The sequence below is a fragment of the Amyelois transitella genome, chromosome 8 (genome assembly GCF_032362555.1).
Source record: "Amyelois transitella isolate CPQ chromosome 8, ilAmyTran1.1, whole genome shotgun sequence".
Lineage (NCBI taxonomy): Eukaryota > Metazoa > Arthropoda > Insecta > Lepidoptera > Pyralidae > Amyelois > Amyelois transitella.
In genome coordinates, this window is record NC_083511.1 from 10,829,219 (window position 1) to 10,855,437 (window position 26,219).

General features: G+C 38.9%; 2 protein-coding genes across 3 annotated transcripts; both read left to right on the plus strand.

Moving 5' to 3' along the window:
- The first annotated feature begins 534 nt into the window (after nt 1–534).
- LOC106137540 (integrator complex subunit 7) lies at nt 535–20,690 on the plus strand. Its single transcript, XM_060945572.1, has 17 exons — nt 535–689; nt 1,063–1,477; nt 2,583–2,695; nt 3,956–4,089; nt 5,160–5,348; nt 6,437–6,570; nt 7,620–7,746; nt 9,054–9,268; nt 9,920–10,105; nt 11,094–11,224; nt 13,277–13,518; nt 14,226–14,374; nt 15,478–15,679; nt 16,959–17,173; nt 18,299–18,377; nt 19,106–19,300; nt 20,420–20,690. Exons 1-17 carry the CDS (start codon nt 602–604, stop codon nt 20,474–20,476), a joined length of 2,871 nt encoding a protein of 956 aa, XP_060801555.1. The 5' UTR covers nt 535–601; the 3' UTR covers nt 20,477–20,690.
- A 1,633-nt stretch (nt 20,691–22,323) lies between these two features.
- Nucleotides 22,324–26,026, plus strand: LOC106136615 (leucine-rich repeat-containing protein 70). Of its 2 annotated transcripts, XR_009656979.1 has the most exons (3): nt 22,324–23,531; nt 23,911–23,999; nt 24,304–24,442. XR_009656979.1 is itself a non-coding variant. In XM_060945580.1 (2 exons), the coding sequence occupies exons 1-2, from the start codon at nt 22,339–22,341 to the stop codon at nt 24,536–24,538; spliced, it is 1,428 nt and encodes a 475-aa protein (XP_060801563.1). In that variant the 5' UTR covers nt 22,324–22,338; the 3' UTR covers nt 24,539–26,026. The 2 variants fall into 2 exon arrangements, 1 of the variants encoding a protein (XP_060801563.1); XM_060945580.1 differs by lacking the exon at nt 23,911–23,999 and having other exon boundaries at nt 24,304–26,026.
- Nucleotides 26,027–26,219: the final 193 nt, after the last annotated feature.

The window sequence follows — 26,219 nt, forward strand, 5'->3', positions numbered from 1 at the left end:
AAATACCGTATATTAAATTTGCCTTTTAATTGAATTAATATAATTTGTTTACGACATGCCCATTATTTGGTGCCAGAATAAAGGAGTTAAATAAATATTTTAATAAGTAATCGAACATGCCTAAATCAGGAAAGCTCTGGTAAAAGGATAGGTAATAAGATGGTTGATTGATAATCTTGCAGCAAAACAAATAAGTAAGTAGTTACCTTACCTTAGTATGCCGGGATCAAGTTAAGTGAAAAGATGTCCTCTCTACTTACTTAAATTTATGTATTTATGTTAGATACAAAGCTTAATAATATAGAAAAATAGCTAGGAAGGAAATATAACATTTGTCTGTGTTTCAAACTAAGCGCCTGCTCCCTCGATGTCTTCATAGTAACGCCATCTATTCAAACTACTATCAAACAGGTTTTTTTTAAATCTTGATAGTGGCAACTGGCCGTAGAAACGGTAACTAATGTCCAGTCACTGTTAAGTAAATCGTCATTGTCAATCTTATAACTACTGTCATTGTCAATAAAAGACATTACTTAATTCGGTCGGCGTCCGTAGTTGGATTTACATCGTTATTTTTATTCTAAAAAGAAAGAAAGTTACGATGATTGGTGTAAGGCTGAATACTTTTAACGATAATTCTGGAGAACCTGAGCAAGACGCAAATTCTGCTTTAACAGAATTAGACAAAGGTATCAGAACATAACCATATCTTATCAATAAAATTCATAAACAATCATTAAAGTTCGTAGTTTATGAGAATTCTCCTAGATGTTTCTCTCAGCAATAGGAAATACAGCCGTAGAATGCAGTACATAACAGTAACTAAACTTGGTCTATTAATGTATACAAACGGGAATCAACGCAAACATAGTTATTCATTAATAATGCTGCTACGCGAAAGTTTCAAAATATGAACTTAATTTATACTACTGAACAATCCAAACAACAACTTATTCTCTAATTGACAATACACAGCTTGCAAACTGTTCTTCAATCTAGGCTACAGACAAATAGTATTTTACAATTTTAGATTTTCTACAAAACCCTGTATATCTGTTCTAGGTTTACGGTCTGGCAAAGTGGGCGAACAATGTGAAGCAATTGTCCGTTTCCCACGTCTGTTTGAGAAGTATCCATTTCCTATCCTTATCAATTCGTCATTCCTCAAACTTGCTGATGTTTTCCGTATGGGAAACAACTTCCTCCGTCTATGGGTCCTGCGTGTTTGCCAGCAGAGTGAGAAGCATTTGGACAAGATTTTGAATGTAGATGAATTTTTAAGAAGGGTATACAGTGTGTTACACTCAAATGATCCAGTTGCGAGAGCGTTGGCCCTTCGGACCCTTGGTGCGGTGGCGGGTATAATCCCGGAGAGGCAGAATGTGCATCATGCTATAAGGAGAGGTCTGGACAGCCATGACAATGTGGAGGTTGACGCTGCCATCTATGCTACAACTCAATTTGCAGCTCATTCAAAGTAAGTCTTTTTATGAAGTGGTTGGAATAATCAAAATTTTACAGATAATTATGCACTGTAGTCTACACTAATATTATAAAGAGGAAAACTTTGTTTGTTTGTAATGAATAGGCTCAAAAACTACTGGACCGATTTTAAAAATTCTTTCACCATTCGAAAGCTACATTATCCACGAGTAACATAGACTATATTTTATTTTGGAAAGAAATAGGGTTCCGTAATATACGGACACAAACTGAAAAGAATCAACCAAAAAGTTACTTATTTTGCATACGCTGCCTAAACTACAAAAGATAGAACCATAAAATGTTTTAATTAATTGTAGATCTTATAAATTTCTACAAAACACACTATACCTATCTATGTTGAGTGAGGCACAACAACCACATTTTTATTTAAAAATCTTGAATTTTTTTTGGTCTACATTTAAACGCGTTTTTTTTACTCATGCTATTAATCCTTGTCAAAATAAATAATTTCATCAATAAGTACAGTTTATGTAGATAATATTTGGTCTTTGAATGATTAAAATTGGACGTTTGGTTTTGAAGTTGTGGTGAAATTAAAATATAATGATTTCTGCTGCACAGCCCGGGACTGCAGGCAGAAGTGACACTTTTGCCGGGAGCAAGACTTAGTTAGCCGCTTTGCGGGCGGTCCTTTAGTTAGTTCTAATAGATATATATTTAGTATCGGCTGTGCATCCGTGCGAAGCCGGGGCGGGTCGCTAGTGTGTAATAATGACAGAGAACCATATTTTTTTAAGCTTACTAATTACTTAGCACTTATATAAAATAAACAATAACAATGTTAAATGCAATGTAAATAGTACACAAAGTTCTAAGAATGCAATGCTAAAATCAACAGAGAATTGTGTTTTTTTTTTCTTTAGTCGCTCAATGACCATTGTTACATGATTTAAAATATCTGAGATAAGATAATGGTTGTGCATTTATTTATTTATTCTTTATTGTAACATTTACAATTTATAAAGTAAAATAGGCGGACTTAATGCTAATAGCATTATCTATCAGTCTACCATTATTATTTATTTATAGAGAACACTACAACTACTTTTAACTGACATAACTATCGTTCTTTTCAGCACCTTTGCAGTAGCTATGTGCAATAAACTATCGGACATGGTGGAAAGTGAGAGTACAGGGGCTGAGAGACGTGCCAAATTGGTGCGAGCGCTCAAAACTGTCCACGGGGGAGGTAAGCAGTGTATAAGAAACTTTAAAAATATAAGTCTGCAAATCTATACTAATATCATAAAGCTGAAGAGTTTGTTTGAATGTGCTAATCTCAGGAACTATTGGTTCGAATTGAAAAATTATTTTTGCGTTGAATAGACCATTTATCAAGGAAGGCTTTAAGCTATACACCATCACGCTGCAACTATAAGAAGCAAAGAAATAATGGAAAATGAGCAAAGAACACAGGAAAAATAAAGCAGATTAAACTTGAGGACACCAATAACAGCTTTCCATATACAATTAATATGTAAGTTTATATATATATATATATATATATATTAATTAACAATTAATATGTAAGTTTATATATATATATATTATTTATGTATGTTTATCTTTAATTATGTAGAAATGTATTGTTTATTATACTGCATCCTCATTGCTTTTCATGTGCGCTGCCTTTTTAATTTTGGATTTTCCTTTATATTGTGGTTGACTGGAAGAAATCCCATTGAGGATAAGTCCGCCATTGTACATATTCTTCTAAATCCAATAACTGTTTTGTAATTTGTTATATTTATTTTTATGTGCAATAAAGAGTTTACAAATTTCAATTTCAATTTCAAATTCTTTATTGCATATCATAAAGTACATCAGTTAAATTACAATTACTGCTTATAAATAGGTACAATATGAACCCTGTTGGGCATCGCAATTATAAAATAATATGGAACGGCGGGCAGGTTTATGTCGACTAATGTGTTGACAAACAAACAAACAATTATATCGTTTGATATTCAACAGCGATAAGAGCCCAGGGAGTGCTGAAGCTCCTCCACTCGCTGCTGGAGCGGTTCCCGTCGACGAGCTCTGTAAACTTAATAACTGCTTTGTAATTTGTTATGTGTGCAATAAAGAGTTTACAAACAAACAAACAAACAATTATATCGTTTAATATTCAACAGCGATAAGAGCCCAGGGCGTGCTGAAGCTCCTCCACTCGCTGCTGGAGCGGTTCCCGTCGTCGAGCTCTGTAAACTTAATAACTGCTTTGTAATTTGTTATATGTGCAATAAAGAGTTTACAAACAAACAAACAATTATATCGTTTAATATTCAACAGCGATAAGAGCCCAGGGCGTGCTGAAGCTCCTCCACTCGCTGCTGGAGCGGTTCCCGTCGTCGAGCTCTGTAAACTTAATAACTGCTTTGTAATTTGTTATATGTGCAATAAAGAGTTTACAAACAAACAAACAATCATATCGTTTGATATTCAACAGCGATAAGAGCCCAGGGCGTGCTGAAGCTCCTCCACTCGCTGCTGGAGCGGTTCCCGTCGTCCAGCTCGGTGCGCGCCGCCATCACCGCCCTCACACACATCGCGGCCGACACCGTGGTGCACGTGCCCGACCAGGTTAGACATACACATATATACAAGGTGACTTTTAATTCAACTGCATAAATTTAACTGTTAAGTGTACTCATCTAAAGGATATTTAAAAACGTAAAAAGAAAAATATCGGTTCATATTTCAGAAAGTACGAAAAAAATTAAAAGTATCAAATTCCACGATCCTAAATACGTAATATCACCCCGGCCGGCGGAAAAGCGACGCGTAAGATTCAGAGGTCAACGACACAATTCATTCAGCTGAGCGATCTTGACGACTCTGTACTTTACTTCATCTTGATTCTAGAAAAATAATTAATTTTTCAGACATTTATTTACATGTTTAGTTTTAATTTCTTTTTGTAGTATTGGTCTTTAATAAAGCGTGTGACGTAGTTTTTTAGGGTTTTTAAATGTGAAAATGATGACGTTTAATTTTAATAAAAATAGGCTCAAACAGCTCAGAAGCATGAGTATAGTCTATGTTTAAAAGGATGCAGTTGTTTTAAATGGCCTCCTGTATATGTATATATATATATATATATATATGACGACATCTTTACGCTAAAAGTCGCAATAGCCAATCACGCGACGCTATCAACATAGTCACATGCCCAACATCTATCTATACTAATATTATAAAGCTGAAGAGTTTGTTTGTTTGTTTGAACGCGCTAACCTCAGGAACTACTGGTTCAAATTGAATATGTAATTATTTTTGTGTTGAATAGACCGTTTATCGAGGAAGGCTTTACATCTACACGACTACGACTATAATTAACATCACGCTGCAACTATTAGGAGCGAAGAAATAATGGAGAATGTGAGAAAAGTGCCGTGTGGTTCCCGGCACCAATACAAAAAAGAATAGGACCACTCCATCTCTTTCTCATGGATGTCGTAAAAGACGACTAAGAGATAGGCTTACAAACATGGGATTCTTAGTTAGGCGATGGGCTAGCAACCTGTCACTATTTGAATCTCAATTCTATCATTAAGCCAAATAGCTGAACGTGCCCATTCAGTCTTTTCAAGACGGTTGGCTCTGTCTACCCCGCAAGGGATATAGACGTGACCATATGTATGTATGTATAGGTGGAACTCCTCCTGAGCCTGGCAATGAACGAGGGCCGAGCGGCGGTGCGGCGCGCGGCGCTGCTGGGGCTCCGGCGGCTGGCCGCGCACGCCGCGCTGTGGCCCGCGCGGGGTATACAGAGCCTGCTGCGCGCCGCCGCCGGCAGCCGCCACGCCGACCACACAATGCTGTGTTTGCAGGTCATGCAGGTCAGAGGCTGTGTATTTTTAAAGTTTTTTTTTTGTTTGTTCATTCTTAGGTGTGATCATGTTAGTGGTATGTCTGTTTCAAGTTTTTTTGCTTGTTCATTTTGAGGTGTGATCACGTTTGGTGGTATGTCTGTTTCAAGTTTTTTTGCTTGTTCATTTTGAGGTGTAATCACGTTTGGTGGTATGTCTGTTTCAAGTTTTTTTGCATATTCATTCTTAGGTGTGATCACGTTTGGTGGTATGTCTGTTTCAAGTTTTTTTGCATGTTCATTCTTAGGTGTGATCACGTTTGGTGGTATGTCTGTTTCAAGTTTTTTTGCTTGTTCATTCTTAGGTGTGATCACGTTTGGTGGTATGTCTGTTTCAAGTTTTTTTGCATGTTCATTCTTAGGTGTGATCACGTTTGGTGGTATGTCTGTTTCAAGTTTTTTTGCTTGTTCATTCTTTGGTGTGATCACGTTTAGTGTAACTCTTGTGTGGTAGACAGAGTTAGTAGTCTTGGAAGACTGATTGGCCATGTTCAGCTGTTAAGTTTAATTATAGAATTGAAATTTAAATAGTGACAGGTTGCTAGCCCATCGCTTTTAAGGAAAATCCCAAGTTTATCAACCTATCCCTTAGTCGCCTTTTACGATATCCATGGGAAAGAGTGTAAAGAGTGACAATTGCTAGCCCATCGTCTAAAAGAAGAATCCCAAGTTTATTAACCTTCCTCCCTTAGTCGCCTTCAACGACATCCATGCGAGAGAGTGTAAAGAGTGGCAATTGCTAGCTCATCGTCTAAAAGAAGAATCTCAAGTTTATTAACCTATCTCCCTTAGTCGCCTTCAACGACATCCATGGGAAAGAGTGTAAAAAGTGACAGGTTGCTAGCCCATCGCCTAAAAGAAGAATCTCAAGTTTATTAACCTATCTCTTAGTCGCATTTTACGATATCCATGGGAAAGAGTATAAATCATCGCCTAAAAGAAGAATCCCAAGTTTATTAACCTTTCTCCCTTAGTCGCCTTTTACGATATCCATGGAAAAGAGTGGTCCTATTCTAAATCTAAATGTATGTATTGTTAATTTCAAACCACTCGTTACAGAAACTAGTGGAATGCCCGGCGGTGTGCGCGTCGTCTGTGGCGCTGCGCTCGTACTGCGCGACCGCGGCTTTGAGTCCCGACTTGAGACAGGCCGCCACCGCCGCTCACGTCTTCACCGCCGTTGTTGTTCATTGGTATGTAATATGTGCAGCAGGAGCCTCTGCCCCGAACGGATAGCTAGAGACTTCTTTTATTGTATTACATTTGCTTCGTCCGCATTGTTCAGTCTTTTCATGCTAGTTCGTCTGTTTTTCTTCCGATCAATGAGTCTTAGCAGCAAAACGTCAAACAAAGCGGAATGTCTGTTGCATTAACCATTAAATCAATCAATAGCAAGCTGCTTTTCTAACTGATCACCGATGCAGCAAAACGTCTTAACTATCAAGAGGTCTATTTATGTGCCGTGTGGTTCCCGGCACAAATACAAAAAAATAGGACCAATCTTTCTCTTTCCCATGGATGTCGTAAAAGGCGACTAAGGGATAGGCTCACAAATTTGGGATTCTTTTTTAAGGCGATGGGCTAGCAACCTGTCACTATTTGAATCTCAATTCTATCATAAAGCCAAATAGCTGAACTTTTCAAGACTGTTGGCTCTGTCTACCCCGGGATATAGACATGACCATATGTATGTAGGTCTATATAACAATAAAGGAAATCGACAGTTTTTTATTATGTACACTTATAAATATAAGTAGTTTTAGACTTTAGGAAACGTGTATAATTTTTCATTATTCGTCTCAACATTCCCATTTATATAAGCATTACCATTTCTTGTCCTGCCTGATCAAATTCAAAATCAAAATTTTTATTCATTACTAAAGGATACTTCATATCGCTTAATAATTGTCAAATCTTCTTTCGTGTCATAGATTTCTAGAATAAAAAAATGAATAAATATCAAATTGAATTTTAGTACAAATTTTATGTCAAACAACTACACACGAATAGGTTGAACAGCCAATGTGACGCAAAATATCCATGTTATTTACTTTCATGTAACACCTTGAGTTTACTCCAATTGTTTTATGTATTCCAAACTATACATCTAATGGTTGACTAGTAGATAATGCTTCTAACATTAAGTCCGCCAATTGTGCTATAATATTTGTATTTTGTGCAATGAAGTTTAAATAAATTTTTATTTGACCAGATAACAGTATAAGTCAGTAATTTTTTTCAGTTACGAAGAATCATTACCAGTGGACGGCAGTGATCTTATGATCGCATTAGAGTCGTTAGTGATCGCTACTGGAGCAGATACGTCTCCTGCTAACATCAAACCTCTGCGGATGGCATTACGATGCTTGGTAAGTTTTATCAATAATGCACTCTATTGTCTGAAATATAAGGTATCATTTTGAATGGATCTTGAAAAGTAAAACCAGTAGAAGGCTGTGATCTCATGATTGCTTTAGAATCGCTAGTGATCGCGAACCATTCTGATGTTTTTTGCTGGTAAGTTGTTTGTTTTGTATTTATAAATCTTGTTAGAATAAGTGAAAGCAGAGAGTGCAGTGAGTACGTCAGTTTATTACATTTAGATTAAATCTTAGATACACATAACACGAGTCTATATATACCTTTATGATACGACCCTGTTGCAATGAATCTTAAAAGATTTAAGAATATACAGGGTTATTTTTAATCAATTAGAATCCTATTCACAGTTTAATCAGTATACCAAACTGACCAACTTTTACTATGGAACCAACCTCGAAATAGAGAAAAAAATATCAGCTGCTTCATATAAATAGTGCACTCACGAGCGACATAAACAGCCGATTTTAATTTCCCACTTTTTGAGGTTGGTCTATTAATCAAAGTTCATTTAAAATCATCTATTAAAAGAATCATTAAAAAAATAACCCTGTATAGTGAGGTTGGTCTATTAATCAAAGTTCATTTAAAATCATCTATTAAAAGAAAAATTAAAAAAATAACCCTGTAGTGAGGTTGGTCTATTAATCAAAGTTCATTTAAAATCATCTATTAAAAGAATCATTAAAAAAATAACCCTGTATAGTGAGGTATGTCTATTAATCAAAGTTCATTTAAAATCATCTATTAAAAGAATCATTAAAAAAATAACCCTGTATAGAATGCATCTTGGATAATAATAATCATTGTCAATATACTTACAACATCAAATCTGTGAAGAATTTTTAAAGGTTGAGACAAAAGTTGTTACTCGTGTTTGAAGTTCAAAGATGTTCTTTGCGAGCGAAAAGCGTCAGTGGTTTTGACTGTACATTGTCAGATTTAATATCTTTCTATGAATATATATTACAAAAAAAATACCACCAGTAGGTACGTTAAAACAATATAATATTACCATTTAAATTTAATATTTCAGCTAAAGTCTATGCGAGACTGTTGGCTCTGTCTACTCCGTGAGAGATAAAGACGTGATGATATGCACATTACAAACAAATTAACAAACTTGAGATTCTTTTCTTAGACGATGGGCTAGCAACCTGTCACTATTTGAATCTCAATTCTAACATTAAGCCAAATAGCTGGACGTGGCCTATCAGTCTTTTCAAGACTGTTGGCTCTGTCTAGCCCGCAAGGGATATAGACGTGACCATATGTATTTATTTCCGTTTATTAACAGGTTAAGCTATGCACCGCCGAGCCAACCTTATACGCTCCACGGACAGCCCTTATGCTGGGTGCTCAGTTACAAGAATGCGATTGGCAATTAGGCGGGCCCAGGGTCCTGGCCCTCCTCGAGGCGCTGGCGGCCCTGGGAGGGGGGACCTACAGCCCTCATTCGATACAACCCGCTTTGCCGGCGCTGATACAAGTGTTGAACGAAGCTATGAAGGGGTAAGTCGATAGATGGCGTTGCTGGTAGTAAGGTGTAACGCGCTTTAGAGATTTCATGATAATTTTTTTTATTGCGCCTTTGATTGTAAAATATTTTTGACTCAAATTACAATAACTGTAGCACCGCTCCATCTCTTTCCTGTGGATGTCGTAAAAGTTACTAAGGGATATGCTTACAAGCTTGGAATTCTTCTTTTAAGCGATGGGCTAGCAATCTGTCACTATTTGAAACTCAGTTCTAACATTAAGTGAAATAGCTGAACGTGGTCTAACAGTCTGTCAGTGACAGGCTGCTAGCCCATCGCCTAAAAGAAGAATCCCAAGTTATTAAGCCTATCCTTTAGTCGACTTTTACAAAATCCATAGGAAAGAGATGGAGTGGTCCTATTCTTTTTTTTTTTATTGGTGCCGGAACCACACGGCACATTTTTATTTTTAATTGTAACACTATTTAATGCCAGATTAAATATAATAAGTTCCACTTCAAACAAAAAACCTCTAACAACCTGTCACTATTTGAATCTCAATTCTATCATTAAGCCAAATAGCTGAACGTGGCCATTCAGCCGCAAGTGATATAGACGTGACCATATGTATGTATGTATGTTCAAACAAAAAAGATTATACTTCTCATTTCTTCCTTCCTTCCAGGAACCCCACGAGCAACCCCAACGAAGATGGAACTGCCCTGGTTCTTCTGTGCACAGTTCTGTTCCAAGAGAGGGCGGGCACAGCGCTGACATTGCAGATAGACAACTCCTGGGAGAGCCAGATCTTGGACACGATGGCCAGGGTCGATGGCTGGACCAAGTACAGAGTGGCCAGAGCTGCTTTGAGGTGATTTAAAATTTACATACATATATACATAATTATACAGGGTGATTTTTAATTCAACTGCATAAATTTAACTGTTAAGTGTACTCATCTAAAGGATATTTATTTAAAAAACGTTAAAAGAAAAATATCGGTTCATTAAGATTCAGAGGTCAACGACACAATTCATTCAGCTGAGCGATCTGGCCAACTCTGTACTTTACTTGATCTTGATACTAGAAAAATAATTTATTTTTCAGACATTTATTTACATGTTTAGTTTTAATTTCTTTTTGTAGTATTGGTCTTTAATAAAGCGTGTGACGTAGTTTTTTAAATGAGAATATGATGCCGTTTAATTTAAATAAAAATAGGCTCAAACGGCTCAGAAGCATGGGTATAGTCTATGTTTAAAAGGATGCAGTTGTTTTAAATGTCACCCTGTATACATACATACATAAATACATACATACATAAATCATGTCTCTTTCCCAAAGGGGTAGTGACAGGTTGCTAGCTCATGGCCTAAAAGGAGAATCACAAGTTTACAAGCCTTTCCCTTAGTCGCGTTTTACGAAATCTATGGCAAAAGAGTGGTCCTATTATTTTTTCTATTGGTGCCGGGAACCACACGTTGAACACACAGTATGTTAGTTTTTTTTTTTTCAGAAAAGTGGTTCATTCTTGTAACAGGCTGTACAAAATCTTAATCATAGATTAAGACGTTTTATAATTCTGAAAATAATAATTGAACTGTAATTTTATTAAATTATGTGCCTAATCCTCAATCTTTTTCCCATGGATGTCGTTAAAGGCGGCTAAGGGATAGGCTTACAAACTTGGGATTCTTTTTTAGGCGATGGGCTAGCGACCTGTCACTATTTCAATCTCAATATCTATCATTAATCCAAACAGCTGAACGTGACCATTTGTCTTTTCAAGATTGCTGTCTCTGTCTACCCCGCAAGGGATATAGACGTGACCATATGTATGTATGTTATATATATTATAGGTACGGGCATCACAGCTTAGCGGCGACCATTTTGAAGCGCTTGGCAGACGAAGCGCCCAGCGAAACAGCGCAGCGCTGGCTCTCAGCGCTTCACAGGGCCGCTTCCAGCGATGCACTGCTGGTTGAGAAGGGTGAGTGTTGTTCACTCCGCAGCGCTGGCTCTCAGCGCTTCACAGGGCCGCTTCCAGCGATGCACTGCTGATTGAGAAGGGTGAGTGTTGTTCACTCCGCAGCGCTGGCTCTCAGCGCTTCACAGGGCCGCTTCCAGCGATGCACTGCTGGTTGAGAAGGGTGAGTGTTGTTCACTCCGCAGCGCTGCACAGGGCCGCTTCCAGCGATGCAATGCTGATTGAGAAGGGTGAGTGTTGTTCACTCCGCAGCGCTGGCTCTCAGCGCTTCACAGGGCCGCTTCCAGCGATGCACTGCTGATTGAGAAGGGTGAGTGTTGTTCACTCCGCAGCGCTGGCTCTCAGCGCTTCACAGGGCCGCTTCCAGCGATGCACTGCTGGTTGAGAAGGGTGAGTGTTGTTCACTCCGCAGCGCTGCACAGGGCCGCTTCCAGCGATGCACTGCTGATTGAGAAGGGTGAGTGTTGTTCACTCCGCAGCGCTGGCTCTCAGCGCTTCACAGGGCCGCTTCCAGCGATGCACTGCTGATTGAGAAGGGTGAGTGTTGTTCACTCCGCAGCGCTGGCCCTCAGCGCTTCACAGGGCCGCTTCCAGCGATGCACTGCTGGTTGAGAAGGGTGAGTGTTGTTCACTCCGCAGCGCTGGCTCTCAGCGCTTCACAGGGCCGCTTCCAGCGATGCACTGCTGGTTGAGAAGGGTGAGTGTTGTTCACTCCGCAGCGCTGGCTCTCAGCGCTTCACAGGGCCGCTTCCAGCGATGCACTGCTGATTGAGAAGGGTGAGTGTTGTTCACTCCGCAGCGCTGGCCCTCAGCGCTTCACAGGGCCGCTTCCAGCGATGCACTGCTGGTTGAGAAGGGTGAGTGTTGTTCACTCCGCAGCGCTGGCTCTCAGCGCTTCACAGGGCCGCTTCCAGCGATGCACTGCTGGTTGAGAAGGGTGAGTGTTGTTCACTCCGCAGCGCTGGCTCTCAGCGCTTCACAGGGCCGCTTCCAGCGATGCACTGCTGATTGAGAAGGGTGAGTGTTGTTCACTCCGCTGTGCTGGCTCTCAGCGCTTCACAGGGCCGCTTCCAGCGATGCACTGCTGATTGAGAAGGGTGAGTATTGTTCACTCCGCAGCGCTGGCTCTCAGCGCTTCACAGGGCCGCTTCCAGCGATGCACTGCTGATTGAGAAGGATGAGTGTTGTTCACTCCGCAGGTATATTTTCCGATACTTAAGTATAGGATCGTTTCATTTGTTTTATCATGGGTGTTGTAAAGGGAGACTAAAGGCACATTCGTATAGTGTAGCTTCCATGATGTGAAACTGATTAGATTTCCTGGTTTCATGTAAAAATCTGACTGTCTGTGTGAGTGTCGTGGTCATAGGTGTACTTGTTTTAGAGAGGTGATAATATAATAAGGATTGAAGTTAGAAGGAACGAGTATCACTATTAGTATCTATATACTGCTTGTAACTTAATATAAGAAGGTGTTTTTAAACATGTGTATTATTTTAGACAATGCTTTGCTTATAAAGGTAGATAGAAGTCAAACGCACTGAAATGTCGAATAGTGGAAAGTATAATTTTTTTAATCGCCTTCGCTAATAAGGTAGTCAGTTCGACCTGTATGTATGTTTGTCCGCGATTATCTCTCGTTTCGGTGAATCGATCTTGATGCGGTTTTTAGGAAAGTGTTTGTATCATTTAGGAAAAGGTCTTAGAATTTAACTGATTTTGAAAAAGGAGAATATCGATTGGAGACTCTTTTTATAAAAAATAGTTAATAAATGCTGGCTGGTTATAATTTTGTTATATATAGTCTTCTTTTCTTTACATGGTTTTTAAATTTCGTATGTTTCGCATTGTTCCAATTTTAAGCTCGTATATAAATGCTGGTTATAATTTTTGTATGAAGTCTTCTTTTTTTAAATTGATTTTTAAATTTCGAATTTTTTCCCCCCCGTTGTCCCATTTTTATATAAACGCTTGCTGGTTGTAATTATTTTATGGAGTCTCCTTTTTTTATTTGTTTTTTTTTTTAAATTTGGAACGTTCTCCGTTGCGTGGCAGGCATCGTGGCCCTGGAGGCGGCGAGCGCGGGCTGGGAGGTGGCGGGCGGCTGCGGCGGCGCGGGCGCGGGCGGCGGCGCGGGCTGCGCGGCGGGCTGCGGGCGCTGCGCGGGCTGCGCGCCGCTGCCGCCCGCCGCGCTGCGCGCGCGCGCGCTGGCGCTGGCGGCGCTGGCGCGGGCGGCGCACGCGGCCCGCGCGCTGTGCACGCAGCCGCCGCCCGCCATCGCTCATTCTCACGCGCAGGTCGGTTGTTGGTAGATATAGATGCAAATTTTAAACTTTTTTTTTCATTATTATGGAACACTTCAACATCACTTAATAATTGTCATTTAAGCAGCGTGTCGTTTCACAATTTGAAAATAAGAAATCATCTCGTTCCCATGGATGTCGTAAAAGACGACTAAGGGATGTGCTTGTGAACTTTGAATTCTTCTTTTAAGCGACGGGCTGGCAACCTGCCACTGTTTGGTTCTCAATTCGATAATTTAGCCAAATAGCTCAATGTGGCCTATAAGTCTTTTCAAGACTGTTGGCTTCGTCTACCCCGCATGGGATATGGACGTGATTATATGTATGTAATGAACTCTTTGGTTCATCATATATGTTGAACTCTTTGGTTCATCATAGGATTTTAGAATATTTGTGACGTATGTCACTGTCAATTGATTAACCGGTAAAAATAATTCAAATATTCTCAAGACTATAAAATTGAATTACAAAATATCATAAATAAATTAGTTAAAATAAATAAGTTCCATATTTTGTTAGTTTAGAGTGAAATAATTGCATTATATGTCGTTTCTCTTTTTAGGTAAGAATATTACTTTTAAGTTGTTTTTGTTTTAGTGTTTTGTATTGCGTTCTACTTTTCAATAATAAATTTCTCTTTTTAGAGCAACACATCAGAATATTATTTCACCAAATTCATATCATTATATGTATGTATGCAGGCGGCTCGCGACCCGCTAGCGAAGTCCGGCGCCGTGCTGTGGTCGCTGCGCCGCGCCGCGCGCGCCGTGCTGGCCGTGTCTCAGCGCTACCACGATATAGCTCGCACCGCCTTCCACGCTGACAATTCTACATTGAGACATCTACATATGTATCCTTTTTATATAAAGTTTATTTGTTTATTTGTTTGGAAGAATCGTTTATAAAATATAGCGCCACGTATGCGAAACGTATGGTCAATTGCAAGTCACTGATACAAAACGCTAATACAATTGTGGCGACATCTATACGCCATATGTCTCAAAAATAAAAATCACGCGGCGCTATCAGTCAAAAACAGCGAAAAGTCTAAGCAAGCAAATCACGAATTGGAGCATATATGTATATAGTCCAAATCGCGCAAGTAAAGATTTCACGGATTGGAGCTATATATACAACTTCCGACACAACATCGTCTGTCGCGCGGTTCTCCAGGCATAACACCTAGCCTGGCGGAAGATCTTCCCTTTGGTGGCGGTCGAGCTGAATCAAAGCTCCCGCTACACAATAAAAAAAAAGTAACATCAATCTCTAAACATTCAACAATAACTATTTTAAAATAAATTAATGGCTCACTAACATTAACTCACCGAAATAAGTTTACATCTAGTTATTAAAACGGAACAAAACGGAAACGGAAAACGGAAATTAAATTTAACGGTAAAAAACGGTCAAGTGCGAGTCGGACTCGCGCACGTGTTGAACACCAAAACAAGAGGTGAGACGGCAGTCGCTTCGCGTAGTGTCTAGCGGACCTCTGGATTCTTTCAAGAACGCGGCCGGAACAAAAGCTACATGGATTATGTTATTATGAATAATATAAATTTGCATTTTGATGATGATTATTCAAACAACTGAATCACTTATTGATTTATACTGGAAAATGTTAAAATTTGGTGCCGTGACGTGCCGCGTAAAGGGCCGTGTGGTCCCCCGCACTAAAGAATAGGGGTCCCTCCATCCCTTCCCATGGATGTCGTAAAAGGCGAATAAAAGATAAGCTAACAACCTTGAGCTTCTTGCAAGCGATGGGCTTGCCACCTGTCACTATTTAAATTTCAATTCCAATAGAAAGCCTTACAGCGGAACGTGGCTCTGTTTACCCCACATGGGATAAAGACGTAATAATATGTATGAATGTTTGTTAAATTTTCATGTTAGCTATATTGATGACTTTGTTAAATTTGAACCTTGTAGTTTCCTTACAAATCACAGAGCACAGCATACATACGCCCAGCTGGCTCAATTCCTGGACCGCGTCACCTCGAACCAGCAAGAGCGACCTTCGGAACTCCTCAAGGAAATGAAACCAACCTCATTGGAAGAGATGATAGCATTGTCAGCCAGCAACAAGTTGACGGATATATCCAACAAGTTGTTTGATAATCCGACGACCAGTCCTGGCATAACTCATAGGGTGAGTTTTTTTTTATTTCTCTGGTAAAAAAGGAGTTCTGTAAGCGATTGGTTTTTTTTTTTGGTTTGTTACTCGTTCAAGTAGGTACCTGCAACGCAAATTATGAGTTGAGATTTTGGATCTTTTACTTGATTATAATGACTAACTTTGTTTAAATTACTGATTTTAAAATATATTCTTTTCGAAATTAGTTCCATAATCTTCTGGTTAAGATAATGAAATTAAAATTAAGAGAAACCTTTGGATGCTGTGTGGTTCCCGGCAGAAATAGAAAAAGCATAGGACCACCCCATCTCTTTCCCATGGACGTCGTAAAAGGCGACTAAGGGATAGGCTATATATATATAGGGTTCCTACTTTTACGAGATGGGCTAACAATCTGTCACTATTTGAATCTCAATTCATCATTAAACCAAACAGCTGAACATGACCTATCAGTCTTCCATTTGATGACTGTTGGCTCTGTCTACCCCGCAAGGGATATGATTATATGTAACGTTAAGTTGGGGAAACAACATTTTTGATAAATAATTATTTTTTAAGTCATAATCTGAAACTCAAGACCTTATGTCGCTTCGTGTAAGTACCTGACAACCATGTTTAGAGGCACAACGCGGGCTCCTCTCCAGAGTGGTGAGGATGCAACCGGGACTAAAGCCAGGAGGAAGAATCATAGTCTAAACCAGAAAATCCCAAACTTATTTTGTCTACTGCCCACTTTGAGAATAAATATTTTTTTAGCGCCCCCATTTTTTCACCTATTTAAAAACCACTATAACTTCAAATTAGTTTAATTAATTATTGTGACCTATATATGTATATAATGTATATGTATGTATAGTAACGGAGAATTCTTAACGAAACTTTTACTATAACCCGCAACTTAAAACCTGAGCGCAGTAGGTAACTTACAACGGCGCTTAGGTCTTAGCGGTTTCTGGGTCTCTTACCGCCCCCCTTGAGACCTGCAGCGCCCACAAGGGGGCGTTATCGCCCACTTTGGGAAAGACTTCTTCTTAGTCGTGTCACTCTTGACAGAGTGGTCGTGGTCATCATGTAGTGTTGGAGGCGGGCGCCAATGTGCGCCTTACGATGTCCCGCCATTTCTCCCTGCTGGAAGTCATCCTGCTGCACTCGTTAAGTGAACCGCCAATCACAGACTTTATTTGGTCGGTCCATCGCATGGGTGACCTCCCGCGCGGTCGAGAGCCTTCCACTTTACCCTGGACAACAAGCCGTTCTATGGGAAAGACTGGTCTTAACCCTTATGTTTCCACAGCATGCGGAAGCGGTGCTGGCGGCCGTGAAGGCCTGCAGCGGCGGCGCGTCGTGGGCGCGGGGCGTGTGCGCGGGCCGCGCGCCCGCCGCGCTGTGCCGCGTGTCGCTGACGCCGGCGTGGCGCGCGCCGCCCGCGGAGCACGCGGCCGCCCTCCCACTCTCACATAGGCTCGCTTTGAAATTGGAAGGCGTAGTGCTGCCAGTTACGCCGCTCAGGTATGATTCAAATTTCGAATTTTGGCCCTCGTCTTCGGTATTAAAGTGATCTCGCACAGGCTCGCTTTGAAATTGGAAGGCGTCGTGCTGCCAGTTACGCCGCTCAGGTACGATTCAAATTTCGAATTTCGGTCCTCGTCTTCGGTATCAAGGTGATGTTATTTTTTTTTCGATTCTGAGTTGGTTTTTGATTCCTATTTCAAATTGGTCGACTTTTGTGTCAAGATGGTTATTTTATTTGTCATTTTTGAATTGGGTAGTGATTCCTATTTCAAATTGGTTTGTCTTCGAGTTCTTATTGTCACTGAGGCCGTAGCGCACTACTCCGGCGGAACACGCGGCCGCCCTGCCGCTCTCGCACAGGCTCGCTTTGAAATTGGAAGGCGTCGTGCTGCCAGTTTCACCGCTCCGGTACGATTCAAATTTCGAATTTTGGCCCTCGTCTTCGATATCAAGGTGATGTTATTTTTTTTTCGTTTCTGAGTTGGTTTTTGATTCCTATTTCAAATTGGTCGACTTTTGTATCAAGATGGTAATTTTATTTGTCGTTTCTATATTGGGTAGTGATTCCTATTTCAAATTCGTTTGTCTTCGAGTTCTTATTGTCACTGAGACCGTAGCGCGCCCCTCTAACGAAACACGCGGCCACCCTCCCGCTCTCGCACAGACTCGCTTTGAAATTGGAAGGCGTCGTGCTGCCAGTTACGCCGCTCAGGTATGATTTCAAATTTCGAATTTTGGCCCTCGTCTTCGGTATCAAGGTGATGTTATTTTTTTTTTCGTTTCTGAGTTGGGTAATGATTCCTATTTCAAATTGGTTTGTCTTCGAGTCTATTGTTTGTTACTGAAGCCGTGGCGCATTCCACTAATGGAAAACACATGTTACCGAAATTACACTCTCACAATAGACTCGCTTTGAAATTGGAAGGGTTACTGTAGTACTCCGAAATGGTACTTTTTTTTTTTGTTTCTGAACGAGAACGTTATTTCCTTTTTCAAATTGCTGTGCTTTATGTCGCGTGGCCTGATGTTTTAACCGAATTCAAAGTTCTCAATTCGACCATAATTTATACTTAATGTCTCTATGTCTGCCTATCACATAAGATTTTTATCTATCTTTTACAGTAAACGCCAAAAGCAGCGTCAAGTGAAAGGAGTACAAATCACAGTTACCGCCACGCCTCACCCGCGGACCAATGAGAAGGTACTTAATAATCATACATCTTAAAACTTGTCTGTAAGCGTATCTTTAAAAATAACAAGAGGTTTCTGTAAGAACATACATACTGCCTACCCCAGTGGGTGACAGGCGTGATGGAATATTACGCCTGTCACCCACTGGGGTAGGCAGAGACTATGGATTTCCACTTGCTACGATCCTTAGAGAGCTCTCCCGCTTCCTCCATACTCATTACTCTTTTTATGCATAATCGATGATTACTGGTACTCCTAACATCTCCCTTTTTTAAGACATTCGAAATTTAAAGAATTTTCGTATAAGAAAAAATAACTTTATATTAAAAATAGCATTTAAGATTAGATTTCTGTACATATTCTCTATTTGGGCCAAATTAAATCGAAATTTAATATTTGGAAATGTAATAAAGACTACTTTCTGCTAATAGTACTCTTTAATCTATATCTACTAATATTATAAAGCTGAAGAGTTTTGAACGCGCTAATCTTGTGGTTCGAATTGAAAAAATATTGAATAGACCATTAATCGAGGAAGGCTCTAGGCTATAAAACATCACGCTGCAACTCCTTATAAGGAGCAAAGAAATATTGGAATATGTCAAAAAAACCGGGAAAAATTATTCATCCTTGAGAGCTTAAATGATGCCCAAAATAACTATTCCACGCGGACAAAGTCGCGGACACAGCTAGTTCTATAATAAAATGACCTCATTTATAATTTACTTTTTGTTTCAGACCGTAGAACTGACAAACATACCGCCAGTCCTGACCGCGGTGCAGACCGTGACCCCAGTCAGAGATTTCTTCTCCGCTCAACAGCTGGTGAGCGTGGCGAGCCCGGGGCTCTACACGGTGGCGGTGGAGGCCGCCTTCGTCGATGAGAAGGGGGAGTTGTGGAACACGGGCCCTAGGTCCGCCATCGTCATTAAGGTAGTTTATTTTTTTATATACATACTATAATAATATGGTCACGTCTTGAGGTGTAAGACAGAGCCAACAATGTGTGTGCCACGTTCAGCTGTTAGGTTTAATGATAGAATTGAGATTCAAATAGTGATAGGTTGCTAAACCGTCGCCTAAAAAAGAATCCCAAGTTTGTAAGCCTATCCCTTAGTCGCCTTTTACGACGTCCACGGGAAAGAGATGGAGTGGACCTATTCTGTTTTGTATTGGTGCCCGGAACCACACGACACCAATACAATTTATTTTTACATATTAAGGCAAATTAAATCGAGGACGTTCTGGAGAAAGGTCAGGTCAAAAAAACCCTTAAACAACGAGAGAAAATAGATAATAAATGCGGATAAAGCGAAAGCGGATGAAAGGAAAAATGTTGTCTCTGCCTACAGGTCGGAGAAAGAGGCGTAATTTTATATAAGTATGTGTGTGTATATACATAGATATCATCCAACACCCAAACTAATGAGTAGTTCGTATTTCATCGATCGGGATATAAACCCGAGACCAATCTCAGAGTCGGAGGTAGGCACATTACCGCTGTGCCATAGAAGACGAAGATTTCTCATTGAACACGACCACACTACCTGAACTGAAACGACTTGGAATAAAAATTTGCAAACAGTAATCGGTAAAACAGCACACGCCTCCATTTTGTATAACTGCATTAGCGCCATCTATTGGCGGCTTGTGCTCACGGTAATGGCGATAGTTTGATTTTACTTTCGTGAGGTAACAAGATAAAATCCCGAAGTAAAATGTAGTCTGTCTTCCGCAAATACTTTTTATATTTAATCTTATTATCTGTGACTTACAAAATAAATAATAATAAATAAATAAAAAAAATTACACAGATTGAGTTAGCCTCGAAGTTTGTTTGAGACTTGTGTTACGAGATACTAACTCAACGATACTATATTTTATAATAAATACTTATATAGATAAACATCCAAGACCCAGGCCAATCAGAAAATCATCATGCCCTGGCCGGGATTCGAACCCGGGACCTCCGGTGTCACAGTAAGCGAACCACCGCTGCGCCACTGAGGCCTTATGTTCTTATGTTAATAACGTTATTTTTCAATTTTTCAGGCTCATGAAGATCCAGCTGCTAAGGGCATAGTGCAAGCGGCTAGAGGTAGATTTTAGTTTATATAAATCATCAAATTTGCACTTTTATCGTGAACTTGAAGACTTGTGATTAGTAAGTGAAACTATCAATGTGGATGAAGAAGAAAGAAGTGTATGCAGGGATCGTGGCAAGTGGATAAATTATGTTTCTGCCTACCCCTCCGCAAATAAGGCGCAATTTTAATATATGAAAAATGTATGAATAAAATGTTTTAATTAAAAAAAGTGTGTGGACAAGTCTATTGTTGTTTTTTTATTTTTAATATTTTTTTTGTTGTTTTTGTCTTGTTAATTTATAAAAGAATCTAAATGAAACTGTTATTTCATCAAGTCATATTGAATTACTATGCTAATTACCAAATTTTATTTTAGAAATTAGGCATTTTAGAATAGAGCCTGTCACTTTTCTTTAGTTTTTTCATGACTATTACCTCTATCAACCCCGCAAGGGATATAGACGTGACAATTTTTTTTTTCACCAAAAAGACGGTTGCTTACTTTTATTTCAGTATCTTATGAAATAGACTAGATTATGTCCGTAGCTTCCACGTGTGTAAAATGAGCAATACTCTTAATTAATTTTCCATTCCCGAGGGAATTTTGGGATATTAATGCGTCTGCGTCTACGTTAACACCAGTCACTAAGAGACGCAAGCATTTTTGTTTTAATTAAGGTAGGTATTGATTAACAACAAAAGATGTTTTTAATTACATCTAATGTTGAAAAAGACAAAGAAATTTTTTAGTTAATTAAATGTCTTACATGTTTCCTAGAATACAGCATTAGTAGAAATAAATTTAATTGTTTTCGTTATCCGTAATAATCAATGATAAATTAATAATGTCAAGTATTTTTGTACTTTCGATGATAAACTGATTGTAAGACTACTGTTGTCAAAGCTGAAATACCCGTCTTTGCTCGTTCGTAAGACTTAAGAATTATGCAATAAATTTTTATTTTTCAGCTAACCGTATTACTACTAACAAATAAATCTTAAAGAAATATACTTTAGGTGCCAAGGTAAAAGATGTAGTCTCCGACTTCGCCGCCGGGAAAGAGGTGATTTTTTCCTGTCACTATTTGGATCTCAATTCTATCGTTAAGCCGAGCAGCTGAACATGGCCTATCAGTCTTTTCAAGACTGTTGGCTCTGTTCATCCCGTAAGGGAAATAGACGTAACTCCTACTGTGCTGCGACTAAATTACATTGTCTTTATCGTCACTTATATTGAATTTAAAAAAAAAGCGGAAACCATTTAATTGTATATGTAACCATGATCCGATAGTGGTTAGATTCCCATGCGAAGGTCAGATGATAGTCGCTTTGACTTCTAACCTCCCGATTCGTGGTCATAGGTGAACCCCGAGTTTCTCTTTAGAGAAGTCAGGACGAAACCGGTACTCACGCCAAGAAGATCAAGACTAGATACTATTTAAATATACTCAACATGACAGTTTGTTCAACGCAGTAATAAGTAGTTACTTATTCTAAGAACCCGTGCATTCATCGCAGTATCGACAACATTCGATCATATTTGCACGCAATCAATAAATCCACTTTATCGCTTTGATAAGTGAATAAATTTACTATTATTGTGTCATTATTTACAGGCTCCGTCTTTTAAAACTACATATAAGTATTCCTAATTAAAAGTCCTTGTTCAGTGAGACACGATTCAACAAAGTTTTTTGGAGTTTTAAAGGAATTTTGTCTTGATTGCCTTTTAGTAATGCCTTTATTCAGCGGCTTATAAAAGGCCATAAAAGAATAACAGAACTTTTTTATTAATCATTATTTTTATTACAATCGCAAACCGAACTTTTTCCAACTTACCTGAAAAACACAAATATGCGTCCGTGAAAAACTCGCGATAAGATAATGTTATTATCGCTACAGATAAAACTTGATGCCGAGTTCGTTTATAAAGGTGACATCGACATCAGGCTCGTCGTAGTCCGTTTTGCTGTGAAGATGCTTACGTTATTCGCAGCACTTTTGTTTTTACTGAATCAGACGGCATTCGCCACGGTGTGTGATCTGTGCGAGTGCCGGTACATCAGAACGAATGAAGACTTCATCGGAGACCACGTACACTGCACCTATCAAGACCAAGACATATTCAAGACAGAACACACCCTACCAAGTACAGTATTCTCTTTGGACCTCTCATCTAGCAACCTTACGAGAATATACGAATCAAAACTATTGCGCTCCGAAACACTCATTGAACTATATCTCAACAATAATGCCATAACTCAAATAGACATTCTAGCCCTGCAACTTCCAGAACTCAAGGTCTTAGATTTGAGCAATAATAATTTAGAGGTCATTGATTTAGAAGCGTTCCAATTTTTGAAAAAACTTGAAGTGTTGAATCTGGCTAATAATTTGTTTAGTTCATTCAGCAATCTGAAATTCCATTATCTGCATAGTTTGAAAGAAATAATATTGGATTACAATAACTTAGGACCAAGTTTGTTGGAACAAAACATATTTGAACGCAAAAATTCTGGACTTACGGCTAATGTTAGAAACATCAGCATCCGATCTATAAACTTGGACCACGTTCCAGAGAACTTATTTGCAGAAGTATACGATGTTAGAAGTCTGGATTTAGGCGGTAATCATATCAGAGAGATATCAGAATTGCCTGCGACGCTGGAGTATTTAGATTTATCGGACAATCCGATAGAAGAGATAAGTGAAGTGGATTTTTCCGATGTCCCGGGATTGAAGGACCTAAAGTTGAACAATTTGTGGATTAGTGAAGTGCCCGATTTTACGTTTTCTCCATTACGCGGTCTGAGAACATTAGAGTTAGAGAGGAATAGGAATTTGACTGTGTTTAGTAAGTGGGCATTTGGTCAAGAAGCTTTGGATGACGCTGCAGATTTTACGCTTGAAAGTCTGTCGTTTAGTGGTTCGAAACTGTCCAAATTGGATGAAGACTTGATTGTGCCTTTTAGTCAACTGATTCATCTGGACCTGCAGGGCAATCCATGGGCATGTGATTGTAACATCGTGTGGTTGAAGACGCTACAGATTCAAGCAAAAGATTACGAACATGTGAGGTAGGCTTTTAGCATTTTCACAAATTTTAATAAGTTATGTATGTATGTATTTATATTTTACGTGATATTACTTTGTACAATGTTACCTTGTTAACAAGTCACACATGTCAATTCAGAAGGTCAATGACCTTTATTGTAGGAACATAATATATAATTTGTGTTGTTGGGTTATTATCATAATAACGTCAATGATTATTGTAGCTAGTGAACGTAGTAGGCATATATCTAAATGACTAATAATACTTAATTATATTATTGCACATCAGTTTTTAAGATAATGCAACATCAACTTACTGACTAATCTTCAATATGTCGCAAGCAAATATCAGAGTACTACTAATTACTCATCCCCTATTTACTTTTCATCCCTTATTTTTAGGGGGGGCTGACGATACACGTTACGCCTCGCGTAGCCATTCCATCGCCGAATTTTAAGGAGTCTGCCTTACTTAACACCAACTGATGACGGTTTGACACATTGCATGCATAACAAAACAACGTTCTATAAAAATAATGTAGACAATAGAAATGCCATTTGTGTGACGTCGTCTTGCATCGCACGCAATTATCTTCGCTTTTATAAAGCTATAAAAAAAATAAGAATTGAAATGTCAGATGAAAACTTAATGAATGGTCACACATCTCTTGCGACGCCACCAGAACTTCTATATTCTTAAGTTATTCCAATTCTATAATTAGTTAGTACAAACCTGTAAGTATAATAATATCACGATTACCTTTGATAAGCTTCAAGTAAACCCAACAATTCCAGATGTGCGGAGCCACGACCGCTACTCAACGCTAGGATTTTCGAGCTGCGAAACAAGTACTTCCGATGCGGAGCCCCACGCCACCAAGTAGGGCTCCAAATAGCAATCGGCACCTTCTGCATCACAACAACAGCAATAGTCTTGTGGCTCTACGTCTTCCTACCCAGAAAGAACCCGATGAAGAACTTCTATAATCCATACAAATATACCATCTTAACATTGCATAATAATTCGTAAAGTTTAGGTTGAAATTCGGTAGATTTAATTACCATCTGTGATAAATTTTGCAACGCTCACGAAACTCACAACAGCTAGGGCGTCAATTTTGTAAAATATTAATCTACTTGTAATGTGTCTTGTCATGATAAAACTTAATTATTATTTGGTCAGTAGCGGCGAAAACTGACTACATCTTATGAATCTGTATAACGCTGTAGCGAGAGCGATGATTCGGCTCGACCGCCACCAAAGGGAAGATCTTCCGCCAGGCTAGGTGTTATGCCTGGGGAACCGCGGCTCCGACGATGTTGTGTCGGAGGTTGTATATATAGCTCTAATCCATGAAATCTTTGAAATCGCGTCTTAGATTCTTCGCTGCTATTGGTTGAGCGCGTCAATTTCTTCGCGATGATTGACAGTTGTTGTGAGATTGGATGTTGTGACGAGTGGCGTAGAGATGTCGCCACAACGCCATCTGTGCAAGAGAAAAACCAACCAGTACTTTTTCTCGCCGATAGAAGTCTCTTCAGTTAACCGTTAACTTGTTTCAATCAGAAAAAGTGGTTAAACAATTGTCACCGGAAAATAACGAGAACCGCTAGCTTGTAAATTTCCTTGGAAGTTTATGAACCATCGTAGGATTCTAAACGCGAGAATTGAAATGAATTGTATTATTTTACACCCACATTTCCAGTAATTGAAAAACTTACCGAACTCACGCGTAAAATAATAATTCAATAACCAAACCACATGTGTGCTCTGATTGGTTCAAAGGGTCACGTGTTCCTTTTCTTTCCTCTCCTCCGCCATTGGTCGCTTAAACAAATCGGTTGCTCGCGTGTTTTTGTTAAGTTTTTAATAGTTTTATTTTGTTATTTATGTTTACTAAAGAAGACCCATAATGAGCAAGACAGAATCTGCCACTGTCAAGATCCACCACCAATCAGAGAGCTGTGTGTTATTTGCCGTATTGAAAAAAACGTAAAATTAGAAGCTCATCTTTAATTGGAATGAATGGAACGAATGGATATCCGTAAGTTTATAAATTTACCATGAGAGGTCACATATTTATAAATTTTCGAAAACGTGGACGTAATTCATCTCTTGTTTTCTAAACGTGAAAGTTTATAAATTTCCTAGGAAGTTTTTAAACTTGCGGTTCTTGTTATTTTCCGGTGACAGATACACTTAATACAATCTTTTATTAGCCGTATTTTCAAGCCAAAGACACAATTTCACCTTTCGCGATCTGGTGAGAAAAATATCGCAAATATCCTCATTTTTGTGGAAACAAATGATTTATTTTTGGCATACATGCCCATTACACCAACTAATGAGTGAATGACTTAATAACGGATCTCTGTCTGCAGACAACACATATATTATAGAATAATATATAAATGTAAGGATGAAATGTAAATACTTTTAGTGTTAAGTAACATATAAAATTGTAGTCTATACATATAGTTTGAAAAATATTGTAATAAAACAAAGTTTTGTAAAATCGATTGGTATTTTATTTAAAATACAAAAGTGTACAATTTATTTTACAATGAATACCATATCTTATTGTGCAATATGTATCAGGCGATGTTTTGTGCTTGCTTTGTACGCATTTTGGGGTCATTACGCATATCCACGTTTGCTTATAGATCATTGTTAATGTAATCAAAATTTTAAATTAAACCAGCAGTAATAT